Source organism: Suillus discolor, assembly GCF_016758755.1.
Source record: "Suillus discolor strain FC423 chromosome Unknown F5147scaffold_135, whole genome shotgun sequence".
In the NCBI taxonomy this organism is placed as follows: domain Eukaryota; kingdom Fungi; phylum Basidiomycota; class Agaricomycetes; order Boletales; family Suillaceae; genus Suillus; species Suillus discolor.
In genome coordinates this window covers 2,034-15,410 of record NW_024541382.1, presented here as the reverse complement: position 1 = coordinate 15,410, position 13,377 = coordinate 2,034, and the positions used below count along the sequence as shown (strand labels likewise).

General features: G+C 47.1%; 5 protein-coding genes across 5 annotated transcripts; 1 reads left to right on the top strand and 4 right to left on the bottom strand.

Annotated features, from left to right (window-relative positions):
• Nucleotides 1-37: 37 nt before the first annotated feature.
• Nucleotides 38-908, bottom strand: F5147DRAFT_644412 (uncharacterized protein; the record flags this gene model as incomplete). Its single annotated transcript, XM_041433139.1, has 3 exons — nt 581-908; nt 328-532; nt 38-271 (listed from the first exon to the last, which is right to left on the bottom strand). Exons 1-3 carry the CDS (start codon nt 859-861, stop codon nt 38-40), a joined length of 720 nt encoding a protein of 239 aa, XP_041285118.1. The 5' UTR covers nt 862-908.
• A 3,149-nt stretch (nt 909-4,057) lies between these two features.
• Nucleotides 4,058-7,374, bottom strand: F5147DRAFT_67970 (WD40-repeat-containing domain protein). The gene is made up of 3 exons (XM_041436267.1): nt 6,224-7,374; nt 6,016-6,160; nt 4,058-5,960 (listed from the first exon to the last, which is right to left on the bottom strand). The coding sequence occupies exons 1-3, from the start codon at nt 7,283-7,285 to the stop codon at nt 4,243-4,245; spliced, it is 2,925 nt and encodes a 974-aa protein (XP_041285117.1). The 5' UTR covers nt 7,286-7,374; the 3' UTR covers nt 4,058-4,242.
• F5147DRAFT_67999 (uncharacterized protein) lies at nt 7,257-8,041 on the top strand. Its single transcript, XM_041436287.1, has 4 exons — nt 7,257-7,374; nt 7,425-7,511; nt 7,568-7,985; nt 8,039-8,041. The coding sequence occupies exons 1-3, from the start codon at nt 7,352-7,354 to the stop codon at nt 7,773-7,775; spliced, it is 318 nt and encodes a 105-aa protein (XP_041285116.1). The 5' UTR covers nt 7,257-7,351; the 3' UTR covers nt 7,776-7,985; nt 8,039-8,041.
• Nucleotides 8,042-8,076: 35 nt separating this feature from the next.
• Nucleotides 8,077-10,255, bottom strand: F5147DRAFT_67974 (uncharacterized protein). Its single transcript, XM_041436270.1, has 12 exons — nt 10,025-10,255; nt 9,942-9,974; nt 9,872-9,891; nt 9,805-9,819; nt 9,705-9,743; nt 9,602-9,642; nt 9,463-9,494; nt 9,238-9,297; nt 9,045-9,179; nt 8,756-8,993; nt 8,648-8,702; nt 8,077-8,578 (listed from the first exon to the last, which is right to left on the bottom strand). The coding sequence occupies exons 1-12, from the start codon at nt 10,095-10,097 to the stop codon at nt 8,408-8,410; spliced, it is 912 nt and encodes a 303-aa protein (XP_041285115.1). The 5' UTR covers nt 10,098-10,255; the 3' UTR covers nt 8,077-8,407.
• Nucleotides 10,256-10,697: 442 nt separating this feature from the next.
• Nucleotides 10,698-12,945, bottom strand: F5147DRAFT_764851 (uncharacterized protein). Its single transcript, XM_041440730.1, has 3 exons — nt 12,727-12,945; nt 12,520-12,664; nt 10,698-12,458 (listed from the first exon to the last, which is right to left on the bottom strand). The coding sequence occupies exons 1-3, from the start codon at nt 12,886-12,888 to the stop codon at nt 10,816-10,818; spliced, it is 1,950 nt and encodes a 649-aa protein (XP_041285114.1). The 5' UTR covers nt 12,889-12,945; the 3' UTR covers nt 10,698-10,815.
• Between the last annotated feature and the right edge of the window lie 432 nt (nt 12,946-13,377).

Genomic DNA, 13,377 nt, shown 5'->3' with positions numbered 1-13,377 from the left:
TAATGTAATAGCGAGATGATATAACTTCAAATGGCAATCATTGCCTCCATAACGATTCCTTCGGCTCAAACTTGCAAAGATCACTCATGCTCTTCACCCACTCCTCACGTCTATGCCTGCACGAAGCGAGATAGCTAAGTTGCTCCGGCGTAGGATGGTGGACGTGGAGCACAAACAAATAGTCTGACATGTCACTCTGATGGACCACTGAAAACCTATTTTCTCCACTTCTGATGAAAGCGGAGATGTCGATGCAATTGTCTGGGGTGACCTGTCAAAACGAACCTTTCAACTTGATTGTAATTTAGTATGCATACTGATACTCACGAAAAGCGGTGGAGCTAGCGGAATGATAAAATCCTTCCCGTTCCGCTTCGTCTGCAGTGAAACGTCCCCGGATGTGGGCCACGTGCATGGCGAGTACATCAGTGTCTCAAAGCATGGCGTAGATCTATCACCTTCTAGTGGATCGAACGGAAGACTGGGGAGATGATAGCAAGCGAACGACACACAAACACCTTGTTCCAAATCTCTGTGAACCGCTCAATTTGCGTACAGACAAGAGAAAATTGTTACATACGAGGTTAGTGAGGACTTGGTATGCTTCGACTTCGCCCACTGAGCTATTTGGGAATAATGTGAATCGAGGTTGAAAGTGATGTTAAGAGTCTCAAGAGCCGATGCAAGTCCTCGCCAATATATCATCATGACCATTTGCCCTCCAAATCTCGGGGAATTAACCTGCGGAGTGGTGACTGGACACGACTGAAATTCGCCTTTTTTTACTACTAAATGGTTCGTGGGTGTCCCAGGTGGCTTCGTTGAAGCTAGGAAATCCGTGATTTGCTTTAGCGAGGACATAGTGACATTGGGAGCAACGTTTTCTGGCGCGCCCGAGGGATGCTTCTCTGAATCTCGAGGAACATTTTCCGGTTGTGACTCACTCATAGTAATGTCAGATACAGCGGACGTGATTATTTCTTCGTTAGATCGCTTGATGTCCACACCAAAAGTACTCGTCTGATAAATGATTTCCGCAGCTGTAGGCTGGTTCGCTGTCATCGGTCCACTGGGTGGCGGTCTCGGATATATACTCCCTGGCATGCGAGACGGCTTTGGCTTCTCTGCAGCAGGGGCCCCTGCTACATTATTCAACAATACAAGCGTAGCAGGTCGAGCAATTGGATCCCCCACAGGACTTGCAATCTTTGAATTACGGGCAGCTGCTGGCTGTTCTAGTTGTGCCTTAAACCACTGTAGGTCGCGGTTTTCTATGTGCTCGGGTATTGAAGGTCCCTCAGGCTTGAGTCGGCGCTTAGGCCGCGGTTTTGGGATAGTCCTAACTTCTTGGGATCCAGCATTGGTCGGGAGAACTGCTGAGCATAATGTAGATGTGGTACTGAAAGTCTGCGTTGTTGCCGGTAAATCTGTGTCAAATCACGAATGAACAGGGCATGTGGCATATCTTACAGGCGATTGAACTGAGTCCGCTTGCGAACCGCTAGAAAACGTTAGCTGCGTGCTTAGGGTCGCGTCCTGCGCCAGTGTGATTGCTGGCATACCTAGCGCTGAGGTAGTGTTCTAGGTAAGATTATGCCCCCATTCCTTGAAATAGATCAAGCTTATATGTGCACGGAAAGAAAGAAAAAGAACTGTACAGCCAAGTGGGCATAAAACAAAGACTTTTCTTTCCAACATAAAGGTTGCTTTGTCGAAAGCTTTGACAAATGTCAAATTTTGCGAGGAAGCAACTTTGAGATTGAGAGGCCGCTACCGTGCGACCCACGTCAATAAAGGCCTTTCTGATGCAACTACTACCCTACATGTTGTGTTATTAGCAAAACTACCGAGTTTTGCCAACCGATCTCAGAGTACGCGTCGAATGCATTGGGGATATTGAGGTGCCAGGGGTGGAGGGAGTGAAGGAAGAGGAGAAGGCAAGGGTAGGATTAGGGAGAACGCGGGTGAGTGAGGAGAGGAAGGCGAGTGCACTGCTTTGATAGAGCTTGGAGACGACATGGAGGTTAGTTAAGTTTTATTTGAATGAACACATGCGAATTTCAAATGCTCACGGACAATTTTAGCTTGCATGTCGCCCTCAATACTAAAGCTGCATCCTCTTGCCTTCTTGTAGCGTTGCCTCCAAATCCCCACAACCACTGAGCCTCGAGAAGCCTGGCAGGCAGCAGGCCTTACATAAGTTCTACACACGTTGGGCGGACATGCTTCAGCACTGAAAAGTATTGTGCCTTTCATAATTATCCTTCGATTTCATGTTTCTCATATCTCGCATGCATGCAGCGATCGCTGGGTAAATCTTACCGTTCATTCTAATCGCACGCCAGCGGGCCATTATGTTCTTCTCTCCACCTGCTATGATCAGTGGAACACCGCTATCAAGGCTGCAATGGCCGCGGCGACTGTAGTGTTCTTTGGAATGAGACCCTCACGATCTGTGGAAGCCCGTTGATGTTTCCCATGTGGCTTATGCCCATCTTTTCCAGCTCCTCCAAAGAAGATCGCCTCAACATTCGCGCCTCATTGCGAAATGCTCGACCGAGGCGAACTTGTGAGTACAGTCGAGACGACTTCAGAGCGATTACTTGCACACGACAGACAGTCCGGTGAGTTTTCACCTCTCACAATGTCGTTGTTCTGACGGTGGTCCCGAAGTATCACTCCCGGTTGTTGATAATTCGCACATATCCCTTGAATTGAAGGCATGGTGTAAAAAATACCACACCACGATGCGGACGGTATCATGCATCATCAATTCAACGACTTACGATCATTGCTAATATAGTCAAATTTTAAGAGTAAGATCGGTCTCGGTACTGATACAGCGCGCGATGCATACACCCTCAAAGTTTTAGCATCGATAGTTGCTACCATTGACTCGACGTAAGATATCACAATAATCATTGTCCGAATACAACTCAAATGGAGCTCACATAAGGTTACTGAAAATCCACCGTTATCACCTAGTAGTAAGTAGAGGAAGAAACTGCATAGACTCAATAAACTGTATACTAATAGTACATCCATAAACATGAGTATTTTCAACAACCTCGATCAAAGAACCGAAGAGAGGTAATTCTGTGTCCAAGGAAGAGGACTAGCCTACAATATCAACTCGATAGAAAAAATAAAAAGGAATAGGAATAAAATAATGAGATGGCGTAGAGACGGCGAACCAAAATGGATGTGAAGGAGTAATACTGGCCATGTATGACAAGGAAAACAACATATACAGGAATAAGTCATGGTCATTTTCAGTCCCTTGACCACGACGACGCGCACCTAGGGAACTGCACGGGTACGGCCCGTCACCCATAATTGCCATGGCCCAAACATGCTTAAAATTGTCATACTGTATCTTAGGTTCACCAATGCATACTGATCAAAACTTTTCTTCCAGACATGTCATTGAAGGCACATCTCGTGTAGAGGGTTGACCCGTGTAATTTCCGAAACTACTACTTGCCCTGTCACACCCTCCAAAACACTGCCTGTCGCCACTATCACCGCTGTCTCCAATGACTGCCGCGATTTTTCGAAGTCATAGAAGTGCATTCCCGTACGTCATTAGACGTCTTCGGATATCTCTTTCCTGTGGGTACATGTCTGATATATTCAATCAGTAACCCCTCTTTGTGGTTGTTTAATAAATTAACCATGCGTTTGGAGGTAGCGGTGGTACTGATTGTTTCTGTTCATCCCAGGTTGCCAATCGATCGAATTACTCATGGTGACGAAACATATCCGCCTCGATGCTTGTTTGACATGAATATGACTGGCGAGAATCGGTGTCCGAAGCATCGTACGAGGAAACACCAGTTGGGAGATGAGTATCAAACTCAGATGATTTTCCAGCCTAGTCAAGGGCAGAAGTACCGCCCGAATGCACTGTGTTTTTTCTCTTCTTAGCTATAGATTACAGCAAGGGGGATGCCAAAAGATGAGTATGCGATGTCTTCCTGCAACATGGTCACCCGGCGGAAAGTAATGAGCGTCTGTGCATTTCTCTCAGTTGTATACAAGCGCGGTTTACAAGAGCCTCTGGTAGGGTAAGGATGCGAAAATTTACAAGACTGTCTAGCCTAGCGCTCTCAATGACAATTCATTTATACAGCTGAGTGATCTACTTGCCTGCCATACGATACGATACGATTTTCCTTGCAGGGCCTGTCGAGATATGAGTGAAAATGAGTAAAAGTTCCCCGTTGTTCAACGAAAATGCAACTATAATATCTCTAATGTCCTGACATTCATCATATCATCGACACAAGCCATGTCCCTGACTTGTGCAATGATATTGCATTCCGAAGCAATTCTCTTATACTCCCCACCCCGCTGCTGTGCCAGTAAAAGTGCAGTAAAAGGCTGCCCAAGGCGAACAACCAACCCCAATTCTCGCGTGTGAGATCGCGAATCAGCCTGTTCCTGCTGCCCTAGCCAAAGTGCGCCCAATTGCTGTGTGAGGCGAATGAGTAAGCTCGGTTCTCGAGTAAGAGACCGCAAACCAGCCGGCTCATTATCTAAAGGAGATAAGCCGAGTGGATCGTCTGATGGAGACCCAGGCTCAGGCCCATCATCCGCGCTGTGCATCTCGTCTGCAAAGTCGGGCAGGCCAAGATCATGACGATTCCACGGACGGATGAGCAAAAATTTCTGTGAAGTGGGCTTTCCAGGCCAAAATTGAACCAGCGTGTCCGCCGTTGTGATTTCCAGGTCCTGGAGTCCGTCTGCCTTTATATGATAGGTGCAAGGCGTACCGGCGCTTCGTTTGACTTTTGTGAGTGGAAATGTGATGCAAGGCAGGCGCAGTCTGCAGTTGGCGAAGCGAGGAGCACTGAGATTGTCAAGGGTGGTGTAGAGTTTCAAAGCCGACTCCTGAGCCACATTATTTCGCAGTGAGGAGACCGATGCCTGAATCTCGTCTTCGGATAGAGATGGCAGTGTGCATGATGGGGCTCTGTACGAGGCAATGTTGGCTGGCAGACAGCTATTGAAGCTGGATGACTGTCCAACCCAGTCCAGGGCTGTGATATCACCCGAGTGAGCGATGATCTCCTGCAAGAGACGTCCGAGCGCGTTTTGTTTCTTCTCTCCGTAGATGACAGGTAGATGGATGCCGAAAATGCCAAATAATGAGTACGCAATGTCTTCCTGTAATGTCGTAACACGGCATGATGCCCATTGAAGTTTCTCTCGGGCATTTCTCATCCCCGGGCTGAAGGCAACGAGCGCCTGTGCATTTATACCAGTTGAACGCTCCAACTCCTCCATGATACTGACAGACTCCTTGTGGTTGAGTGAGTGGTCGTGAAGATACAGGGTCCAGTCCGCTTGGTAGAAGAGAACAATTGTAGGAGCGAGGAACTCCTGAACAGTCCATCCTCGTGTGTTCCAAACGCTCTTTGCCAGTGTGCACTTTGACGAAGGAGAAACGTCCGATAGATAGATAATGGTGAGTGCCGAGTTGTGATACCAGACGAACATGGAGTTGACTGATGCTTGGACCTCGACGTTATTATTCTGGTCAATGCAGCATGTATCGCTCCACGCCCAAGAATACCCCGCATCGCGAGCGATTTTGCAGAACTTCTGCAACTTCACTATAGTTCCAACTGGACGTAATGTGTACACGTCCTTGTCCTGAATTTCGTGCAGCCGCGGCTCCTTGGTTTCCCACCTGTGAGATAACATGACCCAGCTGAAGTACTTCACAACCGCTTCTCTGATGGGCTCCGTTTGAAGGTGCCTATGCAGCATTGATGATGACAAGATCTCCTTGTACTCCATGCTTGTCTTGAAGGTATTGATCTGTGCCTGTCGATCACATAGCTTCCCAGTGATAGTGTGGATTAGACGGAGTGGTGCATTTTCTAGGTGAGCATGAACAGCTTGCCGAATAGCATCTTCTACTTCAGACGGACTGACATATTGCTGGCGTAACTCTGAAAAAATGAGTAAATCATCTTTAATTTGGCTCCCGAGGTGCTATAGGCTTACGTCGTATCTGTGAGTCGAGTGCATTATCCAACTTGGAAAGCATGATCTTGAAGGACTCGATTGCGTCATCATAGCGCCGTACTTCATAAAGAGCTGCATGCTTCAATTTGTACCCAAGGTAAGACGATGGGTTGAGCTCGATAACCTAAATATCGGTATTATCTAGCATCACCACAATTGTTGAAACAACGACAGATATTGTCCGCACCTTTTGGGCGTCCGAAAGGGCCTCGTGATAGAGGTTTCGCTTCAACTTCACCTTACTGCGGTGTGCAAAGTAAGAGTCAGACAAGGAATACAACTGGACTGCTGCCGAAAGTGTGTTCTTGATGGACCATAACTGAATCTCGCCATAGAGGTCTCCGACCGCGACCAATTCTGCGTCGGGAGAAATGGAGACACATGTAACGTCTACGATGTGTTTGAGTGGTTCTCCTATCTTCTGGTGTGACTTTGTGCTCCAATTTTGGACGGTCCTGTCGTCCGAAACAGTTGCAATAAAGGAGCCATCAGAAGAGATGGCGAGCGAGTTAATGTTGGAAGTGTGACTGGTGCAAGGTTGACCGATCTGGTGCCCTTTCGAGGAGTCCCAGAACTTGACTGTTTTGTCGTATGATGCAGAGACAAGTTGCTGGCCATCAGGCGACCACACAACACTGAGGACCCATTTTTCATGAGCGTTGATCTCGAAAATAAGTTCGGCGTTATCTGTGCGCCAAACCTGGATGCTACGCAATGATCCGGATGCTAATTTTGAACCATCCGGGTTGAATGCGACACTCGACACCCCGCCTCGATCACCCTGGAGTGTTGAGAGCACAGCGCCGGTTTCTGCATCCCATATGATCACTGTCGAATCATATGACCCGCTTGCGAGCCTCTTGCCATCGAGGGAGAAGCACACCGAGGACACCCAATTTGTATGCTTCGTCAGTGGGTCAAATAGCAACCGCCTGCTCTCGACGTCCCAGATGATAATATTGTTATCTTTTCCACCACTCGCGATTTGCCTGTCGTCTGGCGATACCGCGACTGAAAACACCTTGTTACTGTGTCCCACGAATGACCCGCCTACCACTGTTCCTTTCTGTATGTCACATATTCGCAGGGTGTAGTCCCATGAACCAGTGACGACCCGCTGACCGTCATTGAGGAATGCGACTACCGACACTTTGTCCGTGTGTAATCGCATCGTTTGTATTGGCGCCGGCATCACGCGCCTTCTCGCAGCATGCTTTTTCTTGTTTGCTACATCAAGTAGTTCTGACATGTAGCGATGACCTAGACAGGGAAACAGAGGGTCAGTAGTATTTCAATTTTATGGAGAGCATACCTTATGGTTATGTTGTCAATCTTATCGTGAGTAGAGTTGAATTTCTGCTCAGTTGTAACTCATCTCATGAAAGTAGCCTAGCCCTTGTCTGGCCGAGTTCAATATTAGTTAACCCACGGGTATTATCTCACCTGAGGCTCCCACGTTATCAGGCGCTGTGTCCGTGCGTCTGGTCTAAGTCAAGTGATTCCTGTTAACGCTTTTGACTTTTACCTTTAGATATCGTATTACCTTCTTGACAAATTATCAGCATCAACACCATATGCAACAGTTTATCTTGACAACTTCTTGCTTCTTCACCACACGAACTCTCTCCGAACGTCGTTTCCCCGGTCTCTCACCTAATCTTACTCCTTATCATAGGCTATATAGTTCGTGCCATTCGCATGACACCTCAGTACTCAGTACTCAGTATTGTTCTATGTGACTTACTGAGCGTGTTTTCCGCTAGCGCGTATAATTCCCTGCCAGTACGAATATTTCGCCAAGGGCCTTTCTGGCGACACAACCTAGTGCCAGTTGTTTCTATTTTCAGGTGCCGGTGGCTAGGGCCGTGCTTATTTCAGATACCCACATGTTGGAATTCTACCCCGAAGCGAGAGAGGCCTAGGCTGCTGATTGATGCCAACGGGTGTATGTATGCATGCATATCTGTATCGTTCGACGCCTTGCTCTGACAGTTGTACTTAGCAGGACGTACTCCATCGAGTAGAGCGTTGCAAGGACCCTGATGTAAATCTGACATGTGTCTTGCAGTCACATTGGTAAATGCTACTGCAGTGCGATTCTGATGTGGGATCAGCTATCTGGACGGCTTCCTCTGATTCTTACTTTAGTATTCGCATCAAGGATCGGGTTGATTGCCAGACGTTCCGGATAATGTCAGCTTGCCACTTAGTGTAAGAATGGTGGGTAGCTACTGCATTCAAGTAGTAATACAACACGAAATAGGTTTGTCTAGACCTTCCAGATATACTTTGAAACACCATATGTTAAATAAACACCACGAACGGATCCTCAACCAAATTTCTCCCTGCAGACCACTCGGCAAGCATTTCTCTACACAGTACTGCTAGTTGATACATGTACGCACTCCTGGAAGACAATCGAATTCATGCTAGTTTCTGCATCGGATTCGGCCACGAGTTCAGCATAATATTGTCGAACGCTAAGGATAAGGCGTGGTCCCAGCACAAACGTCTGCATGACCGATAAAACTTGAAGAGCACCCTGGGGTTCAATAGAACATGAAATGATGAGCAGTGGTCACACGTAGATGTCAGTAACAGGTCAGCGCACCGCGATCATCTCTGAAGAGTCAGCACCAAGCTGAATGATAGAGACACAAACAAAGCTAGCACGTGCAGAACTTGAGAAAAAGATAGCCCATTCACACGACAAGCTCACATGGCAAAATAAAACACGTGAGATCTCGTCAGCACTGTGAAACAGTCCCCGATGATCGATCCCATCGAAGAGCTGAGTCGTCGCAGGTCACGAAAGTGTTTTATAGAAACCCAGAGTGAAAGACACAGAGCGAGGACCTCCCAAATAGTGTTGAGCGTCCAAACCATTGGGAACAGAAGCTGGACGTCCCCTTCATATCCATAATTGCACATATACGTGCCAAAGAGTATGAACTCCTCTGGTGTTTGTCCAATGAACCGTGTTCTTCGAGTCAACAAGTAAAGCTTACCTGATACGGTATCCTTGATTCCTATTGCCGCGATAACTCCACAGGCGATGTTTACAGCCAGGAAGATGATAACAAGGAAGATGAGCATCTTTCTAGATCCCTGATACATGGCATGTAAACGAGCAATCATGATGACTTGCGTCAGGTTTCAGTCGAGTCGATATCACAGAGGTATTGCAGCTGGGTGACTCACCGCCCAACATGGCAGCTACGACCATATTTGTCCCATTCTGTGCGGAGTACATGATACTGCCTAAAACACTTGATTAGTGAACACCCTCATACTAGGATCAAACACTCAGACTCACACCTATCGAGTCATTATCTTGAGCCAAGTTAGTAAATGGTCGGAATCATGCTCACCCCTACAAATGAGTGTATTCATTGAATAGTAATGAGATGATTGGGGAATACTCACTGCATCTGTCAGCGAGACCAATGGTATAGTTGCTGTGTGCCGCCGGTCAGAAGGATCAAACACAGCACACATGAGACATACGCAGAACATTGGGACTAATTGTCAGAGATGAGCTATTAGCGCAGTGCCGATTTTTGGCCTTGACACATACACAGAATACGGTAATCCAATATAGCGTATCTAGAACATTGAGGAGTCAGCACAACCATCGACCACGCTGTGGCATAACATGAGGTACGAACGACCAAATACAGCACAGTCATGAGAGACCAGCGTTGCCTCTGTCGTGAATTCGTTGTATTCTCCTGTTTTTTTTTTTGATACGGGACTGCTGTTACTCACCCAGATCAGTTCAATCTATGACATCATCCTTAGCGAGTTTGTCGCTGCGGCAATAACATCAACCTACCTCTTGTCCGAGTGTTAGCGCTGGAAATATCATGAGAATATCAGTAGTCTTCAAAAACTGTCTTGCTCACCCCAATCATATACCACAATGACGCCAGCGGCAACTGTGAAACCGCAAGTCAACATTAGTTCTAGACATCTTGATGAAACAAACCTGTCCAATAGCTGTATAAAAGATTTGATTTGATTATCGGCCACGAACTGGGATCATTTGAGATAAAGGTCATGTTCGAAAGATGGGTGTGAGCGAGTGAGGAATATTGGTGATGTATCACGATAGCGTTTGCGCTTCATATACCACCGGTCAGCATTTCTATCGCCAAAATCGGGATGATGAAGATGGATATTTGGTCCTGCTTCAAGACCTTTGATTGGGTGAAACGGTGCTAAATACAGAAAAGGAAGCCCAAGTAGAACTTGACCAGCCGTTGGCGACTTATTTCCAATACCATTTTCAGTATGAAGCCACATGGTGTGGCCACCAGCCCATCACGCATCATGATCAATTTAACACAGGTATAAGCGTGATCCGATCGCAACAAACATCTACGTTCTCTTGGCTTCACGGATATGGAGGGAGGTCTTGCAGATAGGTTTCCCACAACATAGAAACCGAGTCTGATATCTGATAGACCCCATATACTGTAGGCACCAAACAGTGCTGCCTGAGTTGCGGTTTGAGTTGAAGACCAGGTCCCCTAAGTGATGAATGCACTGTACTGGATGAGACGTTTTGATAGTTTGACATGGAGGTACGACATACGGAAATTGAGAACAGATACGAGATTTCAATGGATAGCTAAAATTATCAGGCGCAGATTGTGTTTGTGCTCAAACGCTGAGAGATAGCAAAGACTCATACAATACGATACGATTTTCCATGCAGGGGCTGTCGAAGTGTGAAGAAAATAAGTACAAGATCCCCGTCGTTCAACAAAAATACAACTACAATATCTCTAACGTCCTGACATCCATCATGTCATTGACACGAGTCACGTCCCTGACTTGTGCGATGATATTGCAATCCGAAGCAATTCTCTTATACTCCCCACCCCGCTGCTGCGCCAGTAAAAGTGCCCTAAAAGGCTGTCCAAGGCGAACAACCAACCCCAACTCTCGTGTGTGAGACCGCGATTCAGCTGACCAAAGTGCGCCGAAGAGGCGAACAAGTAAGTTCGCCTCTTGAGCAGGAGATAAGCCGAGCGGATCATCTGGCGATTCAGGTCTATCATCCGTGTTCTGCATCTCGTCTGCAAAGTCGGGCAAGCCAAGATCATGACGATTCCACGGACGGATGACTAAGAATTTCTGTGAAGTGGACTTTCCAGGCCAGAACTCAACCAGCGTGTTTGCCGTTGTGATTTCCAGGTCTTGGAGTCCGTTTGCCTTTATATGATAGGTGCAAGGTGTACCGGCCCTCCGCTTGACTTTTGTGAGTGAAAATGTGATGCAAGGCAGGCGCAGTCTGCAGTTGGCGAAGCGAGGAGCATTGAGGTTGTCAAGGATGGTATAGAGTTTCGAAGCCAACTGCTGAGTCACGTCATTTCGCAGCAAGGAGACCGATGACTGAATCTCGTCTTTGGATAGAGATGGAATTGTGCATGGCAGGGCTCTGTATGAGGCAATGTTGGCTGGCAAACAGCTATTGAAGCTGGATGACTGTCCAACCCAGTCCAGGGCTGTGATGTCACCTGAGTGAGCGATGATCTCCTGTAAGAGTCGTCCGAGCGCTTTTTGTCTTTTCTCTCCGTACATAACAGGAAGGTTGACATCAAAGATGCCAAATAATGAGTATGCAATATCTTCCTGTAATGTCGTAACACGGCATGATGCCCATTGAAGTTTCTCTCGGGCATTTCTCATCCCCGGGCTGAAGGCAATGAGCGCTTGTGCATTTATACCAGTTGAACGCTCCAACTCCTCCATGATACTGACAGACTCCTTGTGGTTGAGTGAGCAGTCGCCGAGATATAGGGTCCAGTCCGCTTGGTAGAAGAGGACAACTGTAGGAGCGAGGAACTCCTGAACAGTCCATCCTCGCGTGTTCCAAACGCTCTTTGCCAGTGTACACTTTGATGAAGGAGAAACGTCCGATAGATAGACGATGGTGAGAGCTGAGTTATGATACCAGACGAACATGGACTTGACTGATTCTTGGACTTCGACGTTATTTTTCTGGTCGATGCAGCATGTATCGCTCCATGCCCAGAAATACCCCGCATCGTGAGCGATTTTGCAGAACTTCTGCAACTTCCCAACTGGACGTAATGTGTACACATCCTTGTCCTGAATTTCGTGCAAGTGCGGTTCCTTGGTTTCCCACCTGTGAGATAACATGACCCAACTGAAGTACTTCACAACCGCTTCCCTGATGGGCTCCATTTGGAGGGGCCTATGCAGCATCGACGACGACAAAATCTCCTTGTATTCTGTATTTTTCTTGAAGACATTGATCTGTGCCTGTCGATCACATATCTTCCCAGTGATGGTGTTGATTAGACGAAGTGGTGCATTGTCCAGGTGAGTATGAATGGCTTGTTGAATAGCATTTTCTACTCGAGACGGACTGACATATTGCTTGCGTAACTCTGAAAAAAGCGTAAATCATCTTTAATTTGGCTACTGAGGCCAGAGGTACTATGGGCTTACGTCGTATCCGTGAGTCTAATGCATCATCCAACTTGGAAAGCATGATTCTGAAGGACTCGATTGCGTCATCATAGCGCCGTGCTTCATAAAGAGCTGCATGCTTCAGTTTGTACCCAAGGTAAGACGATGGGTTGAGCTCGATAACCTAAGAATCGGTAGTTTCTACATCACCACAATTGTTAAAACAATAACAGATATTGTCCGCACCTTTTGGGCGTCCAAAAGGGCCTCAGTATAGAGCCTTCGTCCCAACTTCACCTTACTGCGGTGTGCGAAGTAAGAGCCAGATGAAGAATACAGCTGGACTGCTGCGGAAAGTGTGTCCTTGATTGACCAGAACCGAACCTCGCCACGGAAGTCTCCGACCATGACCAATTCTGCGTTGGGAGAAATGGAGACACATGTAACATCTTCGATGTGTTTGAGTGGTTGTCCTATCTTCTGGTGTGATTTTGTGCTCCAATGTTGGACAGTCCTGTCGTCCGAAATAGTTGTAATGAAGGAGCCGTCAGAAGAGATGGCAAGCAAGTTAATGTTGGAAGTATGACTGGTGCAAGGTTGACCGATCTGGTATCCATTCGAGGAGTCCCAGAACTTGACTGTTTTGTCGTATGATGCAGAGACAAGTTGCTGGCCATCAGGCGACCACAAGACACTGAGGACCCATTTTTCATGAGCGTTGATCTCGAAAATAAGTTCGGCGTTATCTGCGCGCCAAACCTGGATGCTGCGCAATGATCCGGATGCTAATTTTGAACCATCTGGGTTGAATGCGACGCTCGACACGCCTCGACTACTCCGGAGTGTTGAGAGCACATCACCAGTTTCTGCATCCCATATGATCACTTTCGAATCATA

Coding starts and splice junctions, on each gene's coding strand:
- F5147DRAFT_67970 (XM_041436267.1), bottom strand. CDS start 7,285: ATGTCAGAACTACTTGATGTAGCAAACAAGAAAAAGCATGCTGCGAGA. Junction 6,161..6,223: donor CCCTTTCGGACGCCCAAAAG/GTGCGGACAATA, acceptor ACCGATATTTAG/GTTATCGAGCTCAACCCATC. Junction 5,961..6,015: donor ACTCGACTCACAGATACGAC/GTAAGCCTATAG, acceptor TCATTTTTTCAG/AGTTACGCCAGCAATATGTC.
- F5147DRAFT_67999 (XM_041436287.1), top strand. CDS start 7,352: ATGGTTATGTTGTCAATCTTATC. Junction 7,375..7,424: donor GTTATGTTGTCAATCTTATC/GTGAGTAGAGTT, acceptor TCATGAAAGTAG/CCTAGCCCTTGTCTGGCCGA. Junction 7,512..7,567: donor CGTTATCAGGCGCTGTGTCC/GTGCGTCTGGTC, acceptor TTTTACCTTTAG/ATATCGTATTACCTTCTTGA.
- F5147DRAFT_67974 (XM_041436270.1), bottom strand. CDS start 10,097: ATGACCTTTATCTCAAATGATCCCAGTTCGTGGCCGATAATCAAATCA. Junction 9,975..10,024: donor TTTATACAGCTATTGGACAG/GTTTGTTTCATC, acceptor GCGGTTTCACAG/TTGCCGCTGGCGTCATTGTG. Junction 9,892..9,941: donor CATTGTGGTATATGATTGGG/GTGAGCAAGACA, acceptor TGATATTTCCAG/CGCTAACACTCGGACAAGAG.
- F5147DRAFT_764851 (XM_041440730.1), bottom strand. CDS start 12,888: ATGGTCGGAGACTTCCGTGGCGAGGTTCGGTTCTGGTCAATCAAGGAC. Junction 12,665..12,726: donor CCCTTTTGGACGCCCAAAAG/GTGCGGACAATA, acceptor ACCGATTCTTAG/GTTATCGAGCTCAACCCATC. Junction 12,459..12,519: donor ATTAGACTCACGGATACGAC/GTAAGCCCATAG, acceptor CGCTTTTTTCAG/AGTTACGCAAGCAATATGTC.